Source organism: Pygocentrus nattereri, chromosome 7 (assembly GCF_015220715.1).
Source record: "Pygocentrus nattereri isolate fPygNat1 chromosome 7, fPygNat1.pri, whole genome shotgun sequence".
Classification (NCBI taxonomy): Eukaryota; Metazoa; Chordata; class Actinopteri; order Characiformes; family Serrasalmidae; genus Pygocentrus; species Pygocentrus nattereri.
In genome coordinates this window covers 10,687,424-10,710,397 of record NC_051217.1, presented here as the reverse complement: position 1 = coordinate 10,710,397, position 22,974 = coordinate 10,687,424, and the positions used below count along the sequence as shown (strand labels likewise).

At 41.9% G+C, this 22,974-nt stretch overlaps 1 protein-coding gene across 6 annotated transcripts in view; it reads right to left on the bottom strand.

Moving 5' to 3' along the window:
* shank3a (SH3 and multiple ankyrin repeat domains 3a) overlaps positions 1-22,974 on the bottom strand; it is a 284,439-nt gene that overhangs the window by 9,506 nt on the left and 251,959 nt on the right. For 5 of the 6 annotated variants that reach the window (XR_001858864.2, XR_005130467.1, XM_017718888.2 and 2 more), the window contains 8 exons: positions 20,941-21,023; positions 16,039-16,163; positions 13,922-14,057; positions 8,311-8,391; positions 4,501-4,524; positions 4,015-4,139; positions 3,506-3,611; positions 544-3,043 (listed from right to left, as the gene is read on the bottom strand). Coding sequence is in view for 4 of the 6 variants with exons in the window: in XM_017718888.2 (XP_017574377.2) it covers positions 544-3,043; positions 3,506-3,611; positions 4,015-4,139; positions 4,501-4,524; positions 8,311-8,391; positions 13,922-14,057; positions 16,039-16,163; positions 20,941-21,023 (3,180 nt within the window). In the remaining 2 variants the exon portion in view is untranslated. The remainder of the gene's footprint in view (positions 1-543; positions 3,044-3,505; positions 3,612-4,014; positions 4,140-4,500; positions 4,525-8,310; positions 8,392-13,921; positions 14,058-16,038; positions 16,164-20,940; positions 21,024-22,974) is intronic. The other variant, XM_037539957.1, reaches the window with a different exon arrangement.

The window sequence follows — 22,974 nt, the reverse complement described above, 5'->3', positions numbered from 1 at the left end:
GCCTTGCCAGTTAAATACAATAGCCTCTATTAACAGAGCATGCTTACAAAAACTGTGTTAAATTCAGCTTTTTGTTTGTTTCATTTTTAATGCCAAACCCCTTTAGAATGGAATAATCATCATTAGGCTGTGACCCAAATAACACAGAAGTAATTGTTGACAGTGACTGCAGATTTAGTCAGGAAAAAAACAGAGACCAAATCTGCAGTCACTGTTGAGAGGGTTGATTGCTTGTTTATGAGGTCAACAACTGCACTGTTTATGACTGCATATTTTCTCCATTGTTTCTTCTATAAAAAGGAGTTGTTACAGGTTATATAGCAGCATTGCAGAGATGCTGCAACAGTTTTCATTTACATATGGTCATAAAAAAATACTACTAACTTGGCCACTTGTGCCACCCCCATGGCTATTTGTGCCTCATTTGATAAATCTGCCCCTTTGTAAGATTTTCATGAATGGTCTGTATGGAAACCCCAACAACAAATATTCTACACTCAATTTGAATGTGAGCTTGATGACCCTACTAAGCTGACTCCTTACCTGGCACCAGCCACAGGCGACTTGCGTCCAGGGTCGAGTGAGCCTCCAAGAGGCTCCTCTCCAAGCGAACGCGTGTCCTTGTTGAGCTGCTGCAGTCTAGAACTGAGCTCGCTTATCACAGTGGGCTTGCCTTCCTCTGCGCCTGCAAGCGGACGGGGCTCTATGGGGTCCCCCCATAGCTTGGAGCGTCTCTGGAAGAGGTAGCGGGGTCTTGGCGGGCCTGAGGCCCCCGTGGCGGCAGCCAGCGCAGCCGCGTGCTGCTGTGAGAGCAGCTCGCTGTCAGAGGACTGCTTAAGCAGGGGGTCCCTGAACGTCACGGGGCCCTTGCTGAGCTGGGACTTGAGCTTTGGCTTTGGAGGCACTGGCGGCTTGTCGAGGATGAAGGTCTGGCCATCGGCATGGGAGGTGTAGGTGTCGGTGGGCTCACCACTCTCTGAGGACAGTGTGGACATGCTGGAGACGGTGGAGATGGTACTCGTGGTCTCCAGGTGGTGATCACTGGAGCTACGAGTGTCCACCTCCTCCACCCCAGAGTCAGCAGCAGACTCTGGGCCCAGGTGGGGCTCAGATGGCTTCCCTGAGGCTGCTGGTGGGCCGATGGCGGCGGGGGCCTGTGCTGCTGTGGCAGCAGCTGCTGTCGAAGGGGCAGGGGCCTGGGCTGAGTCTGAGGGAACTGTTTGCTTGCCTGCCGAAGGAAGAGATGGAGGTACAGCAGCTTCCGGTGCCTTTGCCAGGATACCATTGGCAAATTCATCTGGTGGAGGAACCACTCCGATTTTGCGAAGTTCCTCCCGTGTCTCCTCATCACTAGAGGACAGCATAGCAGGTGGTAATGTGACTGTATAGGGCTCTACATCTTCCTCTGAGCTTCCCTGGGCCAAGGTTTTATCTGAAGATGGGCTAGAGGATGGCTGGAGGGGTTTATCTGAGGAGGGACCAGGCAGACCCTGGGGGGTTGAGGGTGTGGTGGGTGTTGGAGTGGCTGTGGAGGCTGCTTCTGGACTAGGGGATTTTGCACGCTTGATTTCAGCTAGCATAGGTTTCGGGCTCTCTGTTCGCATACCTTTGGGAGGGGGGGAAACACGGTCTGGACCCAGTCCCACTGCCTGTCCATTACTGGTTGCATGAACCATAATAAGCCCAGCAGTCTTCTGCTGTGATGTGTCCATAATGCTGATGATCATGCTCTTCTTGTCTTCTACCTTCCTCTCGTCTTTCTTATCTGCTCCTATTTCCATTTCTTTTCTTGCAGTGGTGGGTGTCCCCCACTGGATTTTGCTAGAAGGGGCAGGAGTGTAGCTCCTTTTACCTCCTGGGGAGAAGGGGGGTGAGGCAAGCTCCCCCTCACCTTCTGAACGCTCTGCCTCTTTGGTTTGGGTGTCCATGAGCAACACCCCTCCAGCAGCTTCATGTTTAGTCCTGGGCTCAGGGCTGCTGGCAGGGGACTGGCTCTGGGAAGTTAAAGCCCGTTCCCTTGCGGCCAGCGCAAGTGCCAGCGGGGAGTTGGGGTCCAGGGGCTTGCCTGTCAGTGGGTGGATAAAGGTGGTGCCGCCCGGAGAGGGTCGCAGTGCCAAGGCAGGAGGAGGCAGGTGACCGAGCTCACTAGTCAGCAAGCGTTCATCAACAGAATGGGATTGTGTGAGGGAGGGAGCCTCTACAGGAGTGGCCGAGCTGCCTTCCATTGTGCCCACGGACAGGAAGACTGTGGATTTCCGCCGCTCCTCAAGGCGCCGCTCCCTGTCCTTAACGGCACCAGCGATGGCAGCGGCAAAAGGCCCTTTGCCCTGTAGCAGCCCCTCAGCCTGGGCACGTGTACGCTCCTGTAGCAGCTGTTGCTGGTAGTACTCGGCCCTGCTGGTGTGGTGGGCCACCAGCCGGCCCGTGGGCGAGTGCTCCCGTGCATGGACTGAAGCCAGGGCCAGCGATGCCCTTTCTTGGGCATCTTCCACCTGCAGCTGCTTCACCAGTGGGCTCTTCCTACGCTGGGGCTTGCTGGGCGGTGGCGTGTACAGGCCCATGCTGAACTGGCCCACATTGGCATAAGGGTTGTCGATGACCCGCCCTTTCCTCTTGATCCTCTCAGGCGGGGTGGAGGCCGGGCCAGGCCGTGGGATGTCCGTGGGTTCCACAGGGAGGTGGGTGGAGTCCTGCAAGATGATCATGGACCGAGCCTTCTTCTGCCGCTCAATGTGGGCAGCGTGCCGGGGCGGCTCGTACATCTCAGCTGACATGGTCTGCGGCAGGGCATGCAGCCTTGGCTCCGAGCCTGGCTTAAAGCTGGAGCGACTGGGGTCGTGAAGTCGACTGGGGGGAGGGGGCGGGGGACAGAAAGCTGGAGGAGGTCCTGTGTCCAGATAGTAGAGCGAAGGTGGAGGAGGGGGTGCCGTCTGGGGAGGGGGAGGGATGCTGTGACTGTCTCTCAGGCTGTCCGTCATAGAGGAGCTCCGGGGAAACCTATGCTCTGCCGCCAGGGCAGACAGCCGGTCCTCCTCAGTGGCTCCTGCACAGACAGAGACAGAGCTGCATGGAAAGGTCTCTCAGCACAGGCTCAGAAGATGAATCACAGGACCTGTCTGTCTTCTCTCCTCCTGCCATGATTGACATTAAATAAACTAATACACTGACAAAATGACACCCTTAAAATAAGGGCTCATCATTCAGTTATTACCCTTTAACACTTACTACTTAATAACAACTATGAAGCTATTATAATTAATATGTAAGTTACGAGAGTGAGGAATTGGGCCCACATAAAAACCCTTAGGGTTTAAAAAGTTAATAAAAGCAGAGCTGAACAAATCAAATGCATTCACATTTGTGGAGAAGACAGAAATGCTCCAAATTAGGAAAGCATCAAAGAGTTCTGGAATAGGTCAAAATACTCTACTTCTGAGGTTACTTCTGAATTTGACTATGGTTTTCATGCATTAACCCAGTTGTGTTTATAATGTTGTAGGATTACCGAAGGACTTGGTTCTGGACATGCCTTTGGGCAGCTGCATGTGAGCTTTTTCCAGCGCTGGGTGAAGGGCACCATGTAAAGCAAGACCCTGCCGCTCGAAAAGAGACTACATGTAAATGTGCGCACACACACACACACACACACACACACACACACACAAATGTGCACACACACATACACGCACACACACATAGTCACAGTTAGAATCCTTGTAATAATAAACTACTATGAAATGATACTACTACTACTATTTTTTTTCTTTTATTTTCTCCTTTCTTGTGCAAGTGGAATATCTTATATTTAATCTCCTCAGGAATATCTCTTGACAAACTAATAACTTGTCCTTAATAACAATAAATTGGCTGGAAAGTAAATAAACGAAGGGTGATCTCTGACTTCAGCAGTGTTGTACAGTATGTCTGGCTTATAAAGAGATTTCGATCAACAGTAATTATTCAGAGATTGTGCATCGTTATGTGGTGTCCACGTTAGTCTCTATGAGGTCTTACACTGATTTCTGCTGGTGTAATTCGGCGACTGGTTGGTCGTTGCTTCACTGTGGCTGCTCTGTAGTCTGCCTCCACTTGTGGCTTCAGCACTGACTCCTGAGAGGCCAAGATTTCATCTAGCCTTTCTGCACAAATGCATGCACACACACACGCACACATGCACAAACAATCACGCACACAACAAGTTTAAACACACCTATACCAAAAACGGACACTTACATCATAGGCAAGTTCATGAGAGCTTAGTTATGCATAGGAACATAAGTACTCCAATAAAAACACGAGAAACACATTTTATGCTGTCACTGTAAATTATGGCCTCTTGCTCATGCCCGACTGAGATAATATTCAGAAACATGAATAAGATAAAAACACATTTAAACGGCAGTTCAGTGACAGCAAGATGAGATGGTGCTGATGATTGATGTGAGCAGTAACACTGAGGAAACACTTAAACTGTGCCAGAAACATCCAGCCATAACTCACCTCCTCGCCTCCTTCTTGCAGATGCTTAGCATGGAATAAATAGATACTGCATTACTATATTACACTCTCACAGCAGCCAAAACAGGGTCAGTTAGTGTTTGTGTTATTCTCTCGCAGAGAGGAGAATAACACAAATGCCAGGCACAAAATGGGGCATATTTTCAAACAAATAATATAAACATCTCTTTCATGAAAATATGATTTAACATGCTTCTTGTCATAAAGACTATTGCAATGTGAGGTATCTAATAAATTGTGGCAAACCACAAATGTGGCACACATTCCAAAACAGACATGCCCACTTTATTTTGTGATTTTATGTGTAAATTGTCTGAAATGAGGTTAAAAGTTGAAATGAAACAGACACCGAAACAGGAAAACCAAACATTTAAAGGGCCTATATTCTACAGTTTTCTTGTATGAAGTAGGAGTGAATGGTCTGTCTTGAAACTTTAACAGTCCTTTATTTCAACAAGGTGAGGAAAAATTTTCCATGATATGGGCTCTTTAATAGTGCCATAGAATTCCTTTTAGAACACTTAACCCCAAAGGAAACAAATCCACTGTAAGCAATGCAATACATAAAACCTAAAACTTGTAGTAAAAAGAAAAAAGCTATAGTCAAAATATTTCCCTTTTGTGTGTGTAGATGGGATTTCTCTAGAGAAAGTCAAAAGAAGCCCCTGCTTTTTGTCCTAACTGTGAGTGCTCCAGTTCTTCTTCAGAAAAAGTCTGTTTTCAAGCAGACATGATTCAAAACATGTAAAACATAATCCCCAGAACTGCTAAAGCTGTTCTAAACATAAAAAGCTGCAAAGCTATTCTACAACCATATAGCTATACATTTTAAGGTTTCTGCTGCTTGATGTTACGAGGTGTAAGTGTGTCTCTTTTTGTATGTGTATATTACAATAAGAGAACAGATTGAGTGGGAAAGACACAGCTGATGTTTTGAACAGACCAAATGGCAGAAAGAGGGAGAGAGAGAGAGAGAGAGACAAGTGTAATAGAGAACACCGCCTCCAATTGTGCATGTGCTGAGCTTGTGTGTGTGTGTGTAAGCATTAGAACCTGACCGATATATAGTTTGAATGATAAAACTGGCTGATTTTGAAGTTCCATGGATTTACTGCTAATCGACGATGCAGAGATGCAAGAAAGCAACAATGTGTCTATAAATGTTATAACACGTTCACATTCAGGAACGCTGTGCAATTTTGAGCAACAACCAACAACCTGGTTACAAATTTTCTAATGCAAGTGCATTACACATGCACAATAATGGAAAAAGTCAATACATAAGCTGTAAAGTTTTCTGTTTTAACCTTGATTGTTGGGCTGAACTACACTGCAGAAACATTATGATCACACATTACATTTGTAATCTTTCCTCTGAAGCCTTTTAGTTTCCATTAATACAGGTTGTATGGCAAATATTCTCAAAACAGAGCCAGCAGTAGGTGGACATAGACATACGCAAATTGGCCTTATTTAACAAAGCTATACAAATATTTACAATATACATGATATGGTCAAAAGTATGCAAATACCCCTCTTAATTATTGAGCTCAGATGTCTCAGCATTACCCCCATCTCTGGGTTGTACTGAAGAGCTCAGTGACTTTAAATGTAAAACTTTCAAAGGATGCCACTTTGCCCCAAGGCAGTTCATGATTTTCTTCCCTGTTAGATCTGCCCCAGTCAACTGTATGTGCAATTATGGTGAAATTTAAACATCTGAGCAACAACGGCTCAGCCACAAAGAAGAGTTCGCAGAGCTGTGTGGTGCATAAAAATCGCCTATCCTTTGTTGTATCACTCACTACAGTGTTCCAGACTGCTTCTTGAAGCAACATAAGCAGTGTAAACATGTCCTCTGGAGTGATTAATCATGCTTCACTATCTGTCCAATGGATGAATCAGGGTCTGGCAGATGCCAGGAGTACACTACCTACTGGAATGCACAGTGCCACCTGTAAAGTTTGGTGGAGGAGAGATAATGGTCTGGGGTTGTTTTTCAGGGTTTGGGCATGGCCCATTAAATTGAGTGAAGGGTACTACAGTATATTTAGGGATTTCAGACAATTATATGCTTCCAACTTTGTGGCAACAGTTTGCGGAAGGCATGATTGTGCCCCTGTTCACAAATTGAGGTCCATGATGATGTAGTTTAATGAGTTGGGAGTGGAGGAAGTCCAGTGGCCTGCACCTGATCCTCAACCTCACTGGAACACCTTTGGGATGAACTGAAATTTTGATTGCGAGCCAGACCTGATCGTTCAACATTAGCGTCAGACCTCACAAATTGCCACAGACAAACCCAGAAATCTTGCAGAAGGCCCTGTCTGAACAGTGGAGGCTGTTATAACAGCAGAAAGAGGGAGTCAGCTCCATACTAATTCCCATTTTGGATTGGGATGGCCAACAAGCTCATGTAGGTGTGATCGTCAGTGTATATATAGATATACATACACAACGTATCTGCAGATATACAATATATGTTGTTGATGTCAAAACAAAACCTCGTAACTTTACAAGACAAAAAAGAAACACACTTAACTTTAGACAATTGTTGTTTGTTGGTTTTGACACAGCGAAATTAGCAGCAGGTAATTAAAAAAAAAAAACCCAACAAAACAAGACATAAAATATTTGTCAAGCATGAAACAAATGGAGTAAGGCTAATGCTTAAGGCTAACCCATTGTATCCTAACAAAAACACACATTAGACCACAAAAGTGAATGCACAATTCACTAATTAAAGGGTTATTCCACCTATTGTTCAAAAGTTCTGTATTATTGTAGTATCTTGTATTATATTGTATACTGTATTATCTTGAAGATTGAATTCATTCTGAGTAGTTTGATATGAAATGTTCCAGTCTAGAGAGACTTGACATGTCAGAATTTTTCACAGTGGTGAAGATGTCTCTAGCAATTCATGCCTCTAAATGTTTCTTCACAGAATGCCATGCACATAAAATTGTTGTGAATACTTTGCCTGATGACATTGTTTTATGTTTATTTTAAGGCGCAGTTTCAACCTATAACACAACTTATAAAACATAAAATCTATTAAATGCAGAAAGATACATACATGCTGTTATAAGCCACAATAATACCCAAAGGAAACTTATTTTTTTCCAGATGTACCACTATTTTGCAATAATCTGCATATAAATATTCAGAAGACATGTGTAGGTTTACTGGTGGTTTTAGACATTGAATAAAATGGTTATATTTGCATTGTAGTCATTGTGACCCTTGGTATGTTTCTCTAGAACATTTCACATCAAAACACTCTGAATAATTTTGTTTACATCTCAAAGATTGAAATATACAGAAATAAAAAAAGCTTTGTTTTCAATAAAGACTGACAAGCAAAGAGGTTGAGCTATGCCCCCTTTGATTTAAAGTGTGCCCCACTACAACAAGTAGTCTACAAATGCCCAAGCACTCTGTCTCAGTATAACTGCATAATCATCTCCTTCAAACAAGAGGCCAATTTATATTTATTACAAATGAAGCTTGCCAAGGTCACTAGTGATGGATAAAGAAGAATAACCAAACAAAGTCTGCCATTATTTAAACTCAGGCCCTAAAACTACAATGATGACAATAAAACTACACTGATGACAATATCATCAGTGATCAATATGTCTGGCTCTTTAAAACTGGTGTTAGTCAGGCAGTAAAAATTATATCTGCTGATAATACTGGCTACTGGAATTGTGAATTGGGCAATTTTTGCAAAATTTTTACATCAGTCAGGCTCTAGTGTGCAGGAAGGAATAATATTGCGCATCTTACCCAGCTCCTCCAGCTCAGCGGTCATGCTCTTGCTCCTCAGGGTGAGTGTAGTGCTGGGTGCTCTCTTGGGTGGCGGCGGTGCTGTGGAGGAGAGGCAGGGTGAGGATGAGGAGAAATTGCGTGAAGACCCCCATTTGCTGCCCACCTGCACCTGCCATCGCTTTTTCAGCTCAGCCAAGCCCGACGCCTTTTGTGGCCGCGCGACCTTATTCAGACTGCGGTCTGACGCAAACTTCTTCATGCTTCTTCTAACACTTTCACGCCCACACACGCACGCAGATCACAGGTCACTCAGCTAGGCCTCTCACTCATGTGTCCAACTGTCGGCCCGCCGCACACTGCCTCTCTCTGTGTGACATTCCAACAGCACGCAAACACGCTCCTCTTTTTTACATCTCCTCACTCTCTCCATTTCCCACTACTCTCCTCTTCTTCCTTCTTTCTTCTGGACACTCAGACGGGTAGCCGCTTCTCAGAGTCAAATGCACCTTTAATTCTGTGAGCATGCTGAGCTAACACTGCGACTGCTGCAAAGCCCTGACGAAACGAGAGACGGAGAGAGAAAAGGCAGAGAAAACGACAAGAAAACGAATAGAGTTGCAGAAAATCAGATGCTTCTGCTTTTCTCTCACAGTGATATCCGCCCAAAACTCCTCAGTCGCTCTGACAGTGCGTGCGAGAGAGAGAGAGAGAGAGAGAGAGAGAGAGAGAGAGAGAGAGAGAGAGAGAGAGAGAGAGAAGAACAGAGAGGGGAGAGAGAGCGTGAGGGAGAGAGATAAAGAGAGAGAGAAGAAGACAGAAGTCACCGAGATGGAAAAGAGAGCGAGAGGGGAAAGCAAGGAGAGAGGTAAGACAGAAGTAAGGGAGAGGAGAGGGAGAGAGAGAGGGGAGACTAGAGAAGAGAGAGAGAGGGAGGAAAAGCAAGCGTGAGACAGAGAGAGAGAGAGAAGAGAGAGAGGGAGAGAGAGAGAGAGAGAGAGAGAGAAGAGAGAGAGTGAGAGAGAGAGAGAGCGAGAGAGAGAGAGAAATACCAAGGCTCAATGCAATGCTAAATTCTAACGTTCATTGTAGTAACCATGGAAACTCTGGCAGGAGCAAGGCCTGGGTTGATGCAGCTAAACTGTGAGAATCGGTGTGTGTTTGTGTGTGCGAGAGACACAGGCAGAGAGAGAGAGAGAGAGAAAGAGAGAGAGAGAGTGAGTGAGTGATGGAGAGAAGAAACTATTACAAAACTTGACATAATAGTCATTGTAACATATGCATGTCACCTTCGCCATAGTCTCATTGAGAGCTTAAGCACACAGTTATATACTGATATATGAGAATGTGTCTGCGTCCCTCTGCTGTAGCCTGTAAGTTTACACACCCACACACACCTACTCATCCACCAACACAAACACCAACACACACAGCATTATTACAGGTTCAAGTAGTGTTTTTAAAGGATAGATTGTTTGGGCAGTTCAAGTAACATAGATATATTTCATCAAGTATTTCAAATATTATTGCTTTAAAATAAAGCTGAAGCAGTGGTGAAAGTATATTGTCTTTAACTGATTAATTCCTAACAGGCTTCAAAAGGGTCTGCTGCATTATTCATCCAGCAGCACAATTTTCATCTCCCTGTTTTCATAGCAGACGCAGCTGCATAAGTATATTCACAAATGTAATAAAATAAAAATTGATTACTGCATCTACTCTGATTATATGTCAGTAAAACAAATTGTACAGTCAGAAATCAGCCTAAAATGTCCTGCTGCAGGTAACATTATGTGTTGTGCTGTTCTGTGCGGCTACACAAACACACGCAAGGGTGAGAGAGGGGTCAGAAATGTGTGGGAGTTGCAGAGAGAAGGCAGGATGGTTTACATGGATACAGAATAGATTATTGTGCAGATATGGTCTCATCAATGGAGAAGGAAATAAAAATGCTACTCTGTCCCATTATAAACCACCCATCTAGCTAAATGAACCATTCTCTTTTACTAACTTTACTCTGCTTGATTATGAAATCTCATTAAAGTGTAGAATACATGAGAGTCTCTCTTTGAATCTTTTTTTGTAGAGAGCGAGAAAGACTGCAAGTTGCAGTGTGTTTGTATATGTGAGTTTACAAACAATGAGGCCTGCAAGGAAGATAGGGCAGAGTAAAGTTCTCATCACGCATCGTGATGTTGACCATTAGAGGATGGGTTCCCTTTTGAGTCTTGGCCCCAGTCAGTGTTCCTTCTTCATGCTCTAATCTGGTCAAGTTTATTGTCTCAGACTTGGACTTGGAAACCACAGTAGTTAGTCAAACTAGTCCTTATTCCAAGCATTGGTCTTGCCAAATTTAGACTCTGGTCTCGAACTACTGTATCCCTTTCTAATAAGTCATCAATGCACAATGTCTGAAAATAAAGCAGGTCAAAACCAGGTGGAATTGTTTGGATTCATTCAGAGAGGACACTGAACACCAAGAACCTCAGGGCACTGATGCGTGAGCATAAGCACTCTACATTTGAGTAAATTTAGAAAACTACCAGAGTCATATTCCAGACCTTTGATCCACATCACATTTTTGTTTGCAAATAGAAGGAGAAAGAAATGAAGTTATTTTTGCATGTAAAGTTTGCCATGTTTGTCAATTCCTGACACTGAAACAAATAGAAAATAGTCACAAGTATAGACTTGAACTCAAACACAGCACAAGTTTATTACAAGTATCATAAATGACCTTACTACTTAATTCATTTAAACAGTACAGCAACATGAAAATAATAGCTCAAGTATTTGAAATGTTAACTCTGTTGTCCCAAGTGAACCTATATGTAGCTCTCTATATAAACTAAGAACTCCTAGACCACCTAGTTATTGGTTTATGTTGGTTGCACTACTAGGCTTAAAATAAATAAATATTCCTTAAAATCAGGCTTTCAATGTATGTTAACTGCTGCCAATTTATACCATGTAATGTGACTGAAACTAACCCATCCCTAAACTTCACTCTTTGTATTGTAAAGGAGCAATTTATACTAAAGCAATAAGCCACAAGAGGCCGTGTGTTACTGTGATTTTATTGTGGAAAGGGTGTTCTCAACTCCCTTCCCTGTGATCGGAATGCAGTAATGCACAGCCTCAAGTAGGTTTTGCTTTTATAAAACATTGGGCAACATAAAATATGATAAAATAGACAATTTTTCAGAAAATAATTTGTTGTTATCAATAATAATTGACATCTACATAGTTCCTTTAGAGTGTGGTATGTTGCCATGCATGCAACCATGTACCTCTGAATGAGGAGAACATTTGGTCACTCAGAGTCTTATTTAGCATTAATCCAGCAGTTCCCCTTTTCTTGTGGTGGGGCTGAATCTCAAATGGCTCCCTGCTCCCTACATAGTGCCCTACGTTGGAACTTAAATACTGGATCCTGCACCCCAACGGTGTAAACTATAGCTAAGAAATAGTCATTGGGGATTCTACAATATCCATACTCAATAAGTAGTGCACTATTTGGCTGTAGAGGCTAGAATTTCTACACTTTTATAGCAAGTGCACCTTTTAGAGAATACAGTCCCGTTTGGCATTCAGCCTGGATTTGACACTACGTCTGACTGAAACATGAACTGTTTTACAGTTAATCATATTGTAAGTACTTTAATTCAAGCCTGTGATACTAATGATGGAGTTGTTAGCCATCTTTTAGCCTGTTAGCTAGCTGTCTAGCCTAGTTCTAGTTACGGACATAAGTCACCAGCGCTTCAGTTTAAACAAAAAAACATGTTCTTACTTCACCAATATACTCTGTGGTCCATGTGAGCAGCACGAGAGTCAAAGGTTATTCATCAACAATACACAGGTTTTTTTATACCGTGGTGCAGTACTACACAATTCAGTTGCTGTTAGGCAGTGGGTGTGCTTATATAATGGATTTAACAGCTCTGAACGCGTCTCAGCCAATCAGATTTTAACTATCCGTTTTATAATAGGTAATAAGATTGTGGACTAACCTTAACCTCATTATATTTTTAAAAGATATTTACACTAGCTAATGTGGTTGGAGCAAAGGTAACCCTAACCTTCTTAATCTGAAGGAGCAATTTACATCTGCCCAAACACGGGCCTCTTCTGCCCCACCTGGGACTTCTCGCGCCTGGCCTTGGGCTTTGATCTGAAGAGCAAATGGTTTTTCTTGCCACTGCTGACCTCAGCTTGCTCATTAGGGGGCTAGACCTGAATTTCTGTGGTGCTGCTGTAAAATGCAATATACAAATTAAATTGAACTCAATGCTCCATCCAATTCAAATTATGCAAGGGTACCCTCCTGCCAATGCTGCAGTCCTTCATGGTTGCCTTTTTAAGACCACAGTGCAGTGAAAACATCTGCCCCTTTCTAGTTTTTTTCTATCTTTGTATGTTTGTCATACTTGAATCAAACTACTTCTAATATTAGACAAAGAAAGCACAGGTAAACACAAAATGCTGTTTTTAAATAATGATTTTGTTGAAGGAAAATGGCTGTTCAGCCCCACCTAGTGAAAAAGTAGCTGCCCCTTAGCTACTAAATCAACCAGTTAACCAAATTCAATTGACTATTGGGTATATTTTCACTAGCCACACCCACTCAGGTCTAAAAAGAACTCAGACGAACATCTAAAGAACTGCAGGCCTCACTTGCCTCAGTTAGGTCAATGTACATGATTCCACAGCAAGAAAGACCCTGGGCAAAAATTGCATCCATGGCTGAGTTGCAAGGTGCAAACCACTGCTGACCAGAGAACACAATGGCTTGTCTCGCATTTACCAAAAAACAACTGGATCACCCCCAAGACTTTTGGGATAAGATTCTGTGGACGGATGAGTTAAAGGGTGGACTTTTTGGAAGATGTGGATCTCATTTTATCTGGCAAATATGGTGTTAGATCCACATTCCACCATAGGAAAATCCTACCAACAGTCAAAAATGGTGGTGGTAGTGTGGTGGTCTGGGGCTGCTTTGCTTCTGCAGGGCCTGGATGACTTGTCATAATTGACAAAACCATGAATTCCGCTTTCTATCAGAAAATCCTGAAGGAGAGCGCCTGCCCTTCAGTTTGTGACCTAAAGCCCAAGCGCAGCTGGGTTATGTAGCAGAAATATTATCCAAAGCACACAAGCAAGTCCACCTCTGAACAGCTCAAAAGAAACAAAATCAAGGTTTTGGAGTGGCCAAAATAAGTCCTGACTTGAATACCATTGAGATGCTGTGGCAAGAGCTTAAGCAGGCAAGTCATGCTCAGAACCATCCAATGTAGCCAAATTCTGCAAAGAAACATTTAAATGTGACAGATTAGCAAAAATGGAAGAAATTGAGGGGCAAATACTTTTTTCAAATCTACAGATGCTGCTTCTTGCTGTAGAACATGACTTCAAAGCCTAGTTGCCTAGCAACTTCAGTTGTAGAGAACTCATGCAAGCACAACCATAGTAGCCCCGCCCAGATCAGCTCACTCAGCAATTTTTATAAAACTTAGACACACACTGGCAATCAAAGAATCACCTAACAGCTATCTTTGACAGAGCTCAATGACAACAGGTGATGATGTTCAGTAGGCACATGCTTCAGCATATAAACAGCAGGGAGCCTTACCCTTTTTCCTGACCACATCCTCAGACTCGGGTTTGCGTGTGACGGACACCACCTTCATCAACAGACTGTTTCCGCCCTGCCGGATGAGGGACACCACTTGCTTATGGCCCACCTTCACTACGTTCACCCCATTCACCTGAGAAAACAGTAGACCTTAAATACCTGAATGTGCTCCAGGCAGTTCTGAATGCAGCTACTTGATTGTTTTCTTTCAGCTTCGTCCAATCAGCTCACAGCTTTGCTACTAGTTTCCTCCTTCTGCACCCTCACATAGGCTATTTTACAGTAATAGTCTAAGAATAAAAATAAATCTAACGTACAGTTTTTCCTTATTCCAAACATAGTCAGCCAAGATATGTTTGGTGTCTGATGTTTGCTTCTTTTGGTTTTGCCCTGGAGCTATGAGGCTAACACATAATGGAGGTTTATTAGCATTTTACAAAATGCCTTCATTATCATGTTATTATTATTCATTATCTATTTGAGATTAATTACCAACTCAACAGGCAGGGACCAGTGTGTAGGGATTTCGACATGCAGTTTCTACAATGCTAACTGATGTACATAAGCTTAGATTACTTGTTAGCTACATTAGCACTGAAGAAGCAAACCTCATTCAGCAAACTACATTTGTGTTGTATATTAAATTTTTCACCAATCTCTGGCTTTAATCAAGGAGAATTAATAAGTGGTAACAGGCATGGTGTCAGAGAGATGGGTGAAGGGGTCTAAAAGGGAGCATCACCACCTTAAGTTCTTCCCACTCCCTCACTTTGGACATAATGATTTTGAGTTTACTTGCCACATTATAAAGATCTAGATTATTTTTCGAAAGATTTTGAAAGATGTTTTCACTCTGTTGGTGGTCAAGTACTATGGTACAGTGCATAGTCCCAAGGCTTGATTTATGGGGGGGATGCCAGAGGAAGCCATGGGATGTCATATTCTCAGAAAAAAAAAATCTATTTCTATAATAAGTATTTTTATTACATCCATATGTGAGATTTATTGCACACTAACAAGTTATGATCAAGGCAGAGAACACACATGCTGTTCAGATGTGGTTATATAGAATCACATGCTTTCACTCGTAATGCTGTGGAATGTTTAGTACAGCATGCACCCATCATCAAGGTTATTTTGCCAAATTGGGCTAATTTGAAAATGCAGTTGTGTGAGACATTTTCACGCACAGAAATAAGTTTCACAGACAAGTTTCAGCTTCTGAAATGAAACTTCGGGCCAGAGATGGCAAAACACACTAAAAACACAGCAAGATTGATAATATGATAATCATTGTTAATCACTGAAATCTGTTAACTGTCAGATGTTAACTGAAAACTGGAGCTCATAATTTTCTGGGATTATCTTAATATTTCTTGATATAAATGATAAAAAGAAATGTAAAAATGCAGCACTGCCAGCTTTAACTCCAGCATGAAAACCACTGCAGTAAAATACCAAATCCAAATGCCAAATCTCCCATGTCATGATTGATTCTATAGAACAAGCAGTAGAAAAAAAACAAGCTTATATTAATCCTGTGGGAACTGACAGGTGCAAAACGACCCATCATTTTCTAGGGAAAAAGGAGTCTTAAGTATGAAGGCACTTGAAATAGCATTTACTTTTGTTCTCTGTGGCTACGGTCAAATTGATGTGCTTATATATACCTACACCTTGTGTGTCCTACCTTAAACCTAAAAGTTTAAAAGTGTTTGATTTTATGCAGTGATGTTGACTGTTGGCTGTGAATTCCCAAGCTAATGACATTGCTAATAACACAATGCATTCACTTAAGACAGCCAGTTAGATGGTAGTGAATGAAATAATGGGTAATTTGTTTTAAAATGTTTTCTGCTCATTTCAGGAGTAAAGGTAGTGCGTAAACCAAGTAGTCGCTCTCATTTCTTTCATTGATACAAAGATTTCTTTTCCTGTGTGAACTGGTCAAGAACACTGCATCCTGTGCTAAACTGGCACTAGCACACCTCATGGAACACTAATCATGTTCGAATAGGGCTCAGGTCTGGCAAGCAAACAAGAGAGACACAGGAGGAATTAAGACATATCAATTGTGTCTATCAAATAAAAAAGTGTTATAACCCATCCCCTACCTCAATGAGGAAGTCACCTGTCCTTAGCCCTGCCCTCCAGGCCACACCCTCCAGATCAACAGACTCCAGGTACTGCAATGCAGGGAAGGCAGGTGTGGGAGTAAACTCCTCGATGGGTGTCTCCGCTACACACACACACACACATACACACAAACACACATAAACACACACAGAGGCACACACAGACAAACAAAAGAGATGGTCAAGGCTACTCCAAATGCAGCTGCCCCATGAGGTCTAGAGTACACACACAATCACATTCATGTTGCTATGGCAACGTTCCTGATGTTTGGGGCATTGGTGAGGCTCAGTAGAGCTGAGCTGTGTTGGTTATAATTAAGACAGGGCAGGCTGAGGCAGTAGTTAGCTGTCTGAAGCTTAGGGTACAGAGAGCTGTCTGAGGGACTAGTTAGCTCTGAGTCAACCTGCAAATGATCCTTTGTCTTGAGACACAAAGCCAGAGTAACACAGAGATGATGACAGAGAGACAGTGTGTGTATGAGAGAAAGATAGAATGGAAAACATGACACCATGTGGGTAACAGATGGTTCATACCTCCTACCCAGGATGGTGCCACAACAAAAACTGGGCACACACATGAACATACACATACAATCAATGCCCCTGCTGGCAGGTTATCTGAGGTCAAGCTAAACGCTATGCTTTTGCTGAGGTCGCTATGGTGCACAGTGTGGCCAAACACAAAGGCCACCTGATCCTCAGATTCTTGACTTCAGGATGTTTGACATGTTCTGCTTTAAGAACTAGCCATGCTCACAAGAAAGGCAAAATCTGTAAATTAGTTGTATTTAGTCTTCTTGTCCTGGAATAAACTTCTCACTCAGGTCTGAACTGCTCTGTCTCTGAGCTCCTCACATAACTTTAACCCAGAGGTGGTTAAAGATCTACCACATTGAAGAGTTCAGAACCAGTACCCCTGGCTCTAATGTTCAGATACTTATGAAGGCCTTCATTACCTGGATCAGGCATAAGATATGAGGGTTGGAGCAAAACTCTGCAGGGTGGTAGACCTCCAGGACCAGGATTCAGCATCCCAGCGTTAACATCTTTCTGCAGGCCAACTAGTGGCTATTTTGCTGGAGGAATAGGAAATGGCCTCAGATACTTTTTTCATTAACATAATCAATAAGGTATTTTTTTTCTCTGACACTGTTGAGCTGCTAGAGAAAAAGAGGGGTGAAAGGAGAGGGGTGAAAACAATTCACATTTCTCACAGCTGTAGCTTTCAGGACACCGAACACTGTGTACAACTACCACAACAAAAAAGAAAGAAAAGAAATATGCATTTAGACACTATAAAACCCTTCTAGAAATGTTGATCTATTAAGATATAAAGCCAGCTTGCTTACGGATTTGCAAATTTCTATCAAGACAACACTATTGAAGAGAAAGAAATATTGCATAGTTCAACTGAGGGAACTTGTAGAAACTGAAAAGGATTTAAGACTTGCCTCTTCAGACTGTCCCTTTGTCTACCCTCATCTAAAAGTCCTTCAGAGCAATGTAGTCTATCTACATATTTCATGACTGGTGTTTTCAAGCCTAAAAAAAGTATAAAAATGACCTCAATCACTGAAATGATAGTCTTCAATTCCAGGCAATATCTCCTGGATTCAAATAACCACTGCTGTGGAATCAGCCCTCATTCTTGAGGAATATCTTTCATTTTTTCTCGCAATCACAGCCAAAAAGAGTGTGTTCAACATCCACAAATACAAATGTAAACATTAAAGTATGACCTGCTTGGAAAACAGTAAATGTAAGGAAGTGCTTTGGATCTCTTACACAGAGTCAGATAAATTAATCATGTCAAAGTCACCCTTTTTGAAAACCCATTTTGGGTAAAGCTAATGTCGCTCACTACAGTGGGTAGTTGAGGGACTCTCTGGATGGTTAAAATATATATAGAGGAAGCAGTGGGATTTCTGTGGCTTAATTAAAACCACAGTCTAAAGAAACTCAAAAGTTCCAGCAATGCAACTGCTGAAATGGTAACTGAACCTGAGAAGGAAAAATGTTTTAGTCATGATTTTGTCATGACAACATAAAGGGCTGATAGCATTTTCAAATGGTGTAAATTTCCTAACGTGCTCTAATGTCCTAACGTCCTAGGAATCCCTAATTTTTCTCAACAGCAGTAAGTACTTCAAGTACATTAAGTCAGAAATGCACACTATAACATGAATCAGTGTATGACACAAAGTCACTTTTGCACTGTACTAGTTTTTCTGTGCTCTTTTTTTGTGTCCTTTATCCTGCCCTACCTTTTGTGTCATCCTTTAATAATGATGTAATAATAATAACAATAATGATAAAACTGATACATTAAGTATACACCATTAATCCAATCTTGTTTCTTTGGTAAAAAAAAAAATTGTTCAATCTTTCTTGCCAGATAAATTATTCCTGCCCTGTCTGCTCTTGTACAGTCCTGTCATGTCCACTAGTTTTTCTTTTCTTCCTGTGGGAATGCTATGTCCCAGGGGTCTTACAAGATCCTTGTAAAATGTCATCCTGCAGTGTGAAAATCTGTTGCACTGCTGAGCCATTCACCTGGTTTGTACATGTCCTTCCATACAACCAAATGTTTTTTAACCACAACTGAATTTATAGTGACAGTAACATGACACTGTGAAAATATACAACTGCTGTGCTGTCAGGAGTGGAAAATACTTATGTAATTTTACTTAATTGCTATACAATGCTATACATTTTACTATGGAAAATTTACACTTCACACAGTGGGTACTGTATTCAAACCAGGTTAATGGCTTGCACCATTACATATCTAAACAAACTATCATCAGTGTAAAGTGAAACTGCCTACTCAGTACCACGCATTTGTTGCCACACCACAGTCATGGCCCACACTGTGTGGCTACAGGACGGAGGGATAATGCTGTGCAGTGCAATAGTTATGGCAATATCACATCACGTATTCAGCCCATTTAGCCTTAGAGTTGGGCAGAATACTTTGAAAAAGTACAGATAGCTAAATACCGAATACACTGTGCTGCATGTATTCTGTTACAACACAGAAAAGAGTAATGCATTCAGAATCCACTTACAATATGTAATACATCTTAGTAAGTCACATACGGAAAACCTCTGTTATGTTAATTATTACACTGTTTTTGCTGGCATGTTATTCTTCTGCATTTTGTTTTCATGAAAAAATTACCATTTGAACACAGTTGCAACATTCCTTTTTTATAGTTTGTCTAACTAGCATTTTTTAATTTCCTGGGTAGGTATTCTGCTAAACATTTTAAAGTAACTGTATTATGAAAACTGCCTTTTCAAAATGTAACATGGGCTGAATACTGATTCTTCATTTCTGTATTCTGAATTCATATTCTGAATGCCATTGCATTCCAGCCCTGCTTATTCTGCCGTTTAAGTGTATCTGATTTATACAAAATAAAAGTTTGTTGAGTTTGTTGAAGAGGGTGGTCTCTGGGTTATGTTGAGTGTGATCAGCTTGTGCCCAGCTAAGTTAGTTTAATGCTAAAAACAAACAATAAACAGGATGGGCTGACTCAATTGCTTTTTTACTTTTACACACCAATCGGCTTCATTAAGTACACCTCCATGTTTCTACAGTCATTGTCCATTTTATCAGCTCCACTTACCACAGGTGCATTTTGTAGTTCTAAAATTACAAGTTACCCTCATTTCAGGTAACTATACATTAAACATATTATCATTCCTTTACAATCAAATATGCAACCTATATACCACAACAGGAGCTGGATGTCTTTCTAGGTGACGCTCTCCAAGGGCTATAATGCAGCTGTTTTCAGTTCCTGCTTGTTTCAGGGTTCTTTTGCCTTCATTCTTTAGTGTAATGCTGCTCAGAAAGATGCAAGTAAGGTAACTGCTCCCCTAAAACACATACATTTGTGGTATGTTTTGGATCATTGTCACCTGCTGCAAGATCAAGCACCGTATGGCTAGGTGTCCACTGGCCATGGTGTAACTTAAGCTTTCTGTTCTTGAATCTTACCAGTCTTGTACTAAGCCCCCCTCTTAGGTCATTCTTCTTCATGTGGTAATTTTTGCCTACATCCTAAATAGTGTTCATGATTGGATAAATAGCTTTACCTTCATGACTGACATTGCACTACTATGGTCTAGTCTGTCTGACTGCTTGCTACTGGTGAGCTTTTGCTCTTAACAATAAAATCAACAGTTGATTTTGGCATAGTGGCTGTGTCTCTGGTTGATTCTATTTACTTTTCCCTAGTCTAGCCTGCTTTACTGGCATTGACACTTATTCAGTCTTCATGTAGAGAGATGTCAGCAACAGACACAAATGCCATGTCTGAAATCAACTCTAGATTTCTTGTACATAATGGTTCAATAACACAGTTAGCCAAGTCCTTTATGGTTACATAGATGTAAAACATCCAAACTATTAATCCTCAGTCAATCTGATTTCAAATGCAATGTGCAATGTATTATACAAATTCTGGACAATGATAGGTCATGACAGAAGGAAGTGATTATTACAAAGTGACTAATTTGTTAACATTCAGTGGGTCGCTCTTTGGACATGGCCAGCAAAGCAGTACTGGTATTTTACTGGTTCTTGAGCACATGTAGGTACACAATACATTTTAGTCAAACAAACCAAAAGCAGTCTGCAATGACTGATCCTCACTCTATCATAGAACAGGTGCTTGTGGTATCCAGGGTCAGTTCAACTCAGAGCTCCATCCTACAGTGTCTATTCTGAATGGGGCTGTAACTGCATTGTTCCTCTACAGCTACGTGAATGGAGCAGTCATTCAGGACACTGACTGTAAGGCAGTAGTAACTAGAATGGTTGACGAGCAGTTCTGCAGTTGTAGAATCTGCACAGCAAACAGTCATGCTTACCTTTCGCTCCTCGCAGGACAAAGCCAAAACCTTCATTCTCTTTCTTCTGAAGCACGGCATCCTTCTCTTCAATGATGTAATCACTGGGTAGGAGAGAGAAGAGGGCACCCAGATCAGTATCCAGCACCATGCCCACACAGGAGTGCCCTGGCTGTCCAGGATGAGTAGGCCAGAGTGCGTACACTCTGTAGGAACCTTGCCTGACTTGCCAGAACCAAAAATTAAGAAGAAACTGTAATAGAAAAAAGCAGCCCTCCCCTTCTGCTGACAAGCCAATCAGGATAAAAGCTGTGTTGGGGAGAAAGAGAATGAAATAAAAAATGCCCAGGTGGGAATTTAAGTCCCACTGCACTACTCCACAGCTGGCTCCATTACTGCATTAAGAGATTGGACAAAATGCTAATATCATCCCTTTTACGCTATTAAAAAGAGGAGCAGAAATATGAGGGCATTCACCTCGCTTTCTCACTAACAGTGAGCAAAGCTGAGGTTAAAGACTGCTGTCCACTGAAAACAGGACACAGTGTGAGCTGGCTTAGAGTTCAGCCTGATGAGAGACAGACAGAGAAGGAGAGAATTGCAAGGGTGGTCTTTTCCTCCCACTCCCCTGTTCTTCCAACAGACACACAAACACCCACCCACCCACACAAAGCCCCCGCCCCTAAACTCCATCAGTAACCATCTGTCTGGTTGTGTGGAGACGGCTATAGCTGGATTCATTAGTGCAAACAGCAATGGCAGTTCTGTTCTTAGCTCTTACTCACTTGTATGAGCACAGACTCGGTCATCGCACAAACATGAGCAACCTCTCACATCACACAAATAACACAATTACAACCCACCTAGCACCAGTCACTGCCCTTCATGAAACTGAGATTGGCAGGGACTATCCTATTTACATGAGCTATTTCAAAACACCCTGTCTGTTCTAAATATTTCTAACAGTATAATCTGATGACTTAGATGAGGACTTTCCTATATATTCATAAAACATACAATTTATAGAAGCTTTTTTCTATTGAAATCTGCTGTTCCACAAAAGTGTTCTGATTACTTAGAAAAAGACTTTCCAGCACATTCATATAATACAGTGGTACTCAAACAGGCCCACTGGGCGAGCTACATTGGAGTAAAAATGTGTACCTTTTGGGGGACCATGAGGACTGGTTTGAGAACCACTGATACAATGTACAATGTATCATTACAGAGGCTAAATCATGGAAATAAATGAGGGTGGTGTAGTATTTGGGCATCAAATATGATTTTGATATATGACATGACTATAGAAGTGTTAAGAAAATAACTTTTTTTATTCTAACTGTAGGCTTATTTACTGTAAATTTTGGCACTTTTGCAGTTTAACATCTACCTAGCCAGCATGCTCATTATCTCGACAATAAACACAACAGAGAGCCTGATTGCTAGCTAGTAATCTGGAAACCTATTTGGAAGGTACCTGAAGTTAAAATGATACTGTCACCTGGAACTGTGAGAGTCTTGCAAGCTGTGCCAAATCACAAGGAGTCCACACTGAGTCCAGTGTGCAGAGCTGCAGCTGTGTGCTACTGGTAAGAAGCTAGTATTGGCTTGATATGTCTGTTTCTCCAAAGATGTGTCCAAGTTCATAGTGTTAAATATGTTAGTTATTCAAATGACTTTTCGGTTCTTTTCGGTACTGATTTTATTGAATATCCGCCGCAGTCCTATGCAAATGTGTAAACACTGTTAAAGTTACAAAATGTTCACTATCCAGTCCATATAAGCTGTAAAAACAAATTCTGAATTCATAATGTCAATCATAATGTTTTGTGATCACAAAAATTCAATACATTTACTAGAGATGCAGGGAAAAAATGATTCTTTGATGCATCGTGATGCAGACGTGAACGATTCTGAATAGATTCATAAATGTCAAAAATCTATTTTCTAAATTTTAATTTATAATGTAATGTTGATGGAACGCAAAGGGCAAAACTTGGAAGTGGGCAAGTGCAGCGCCCGGACAGTCTGTGGCGGCACATAACAAAAAACACC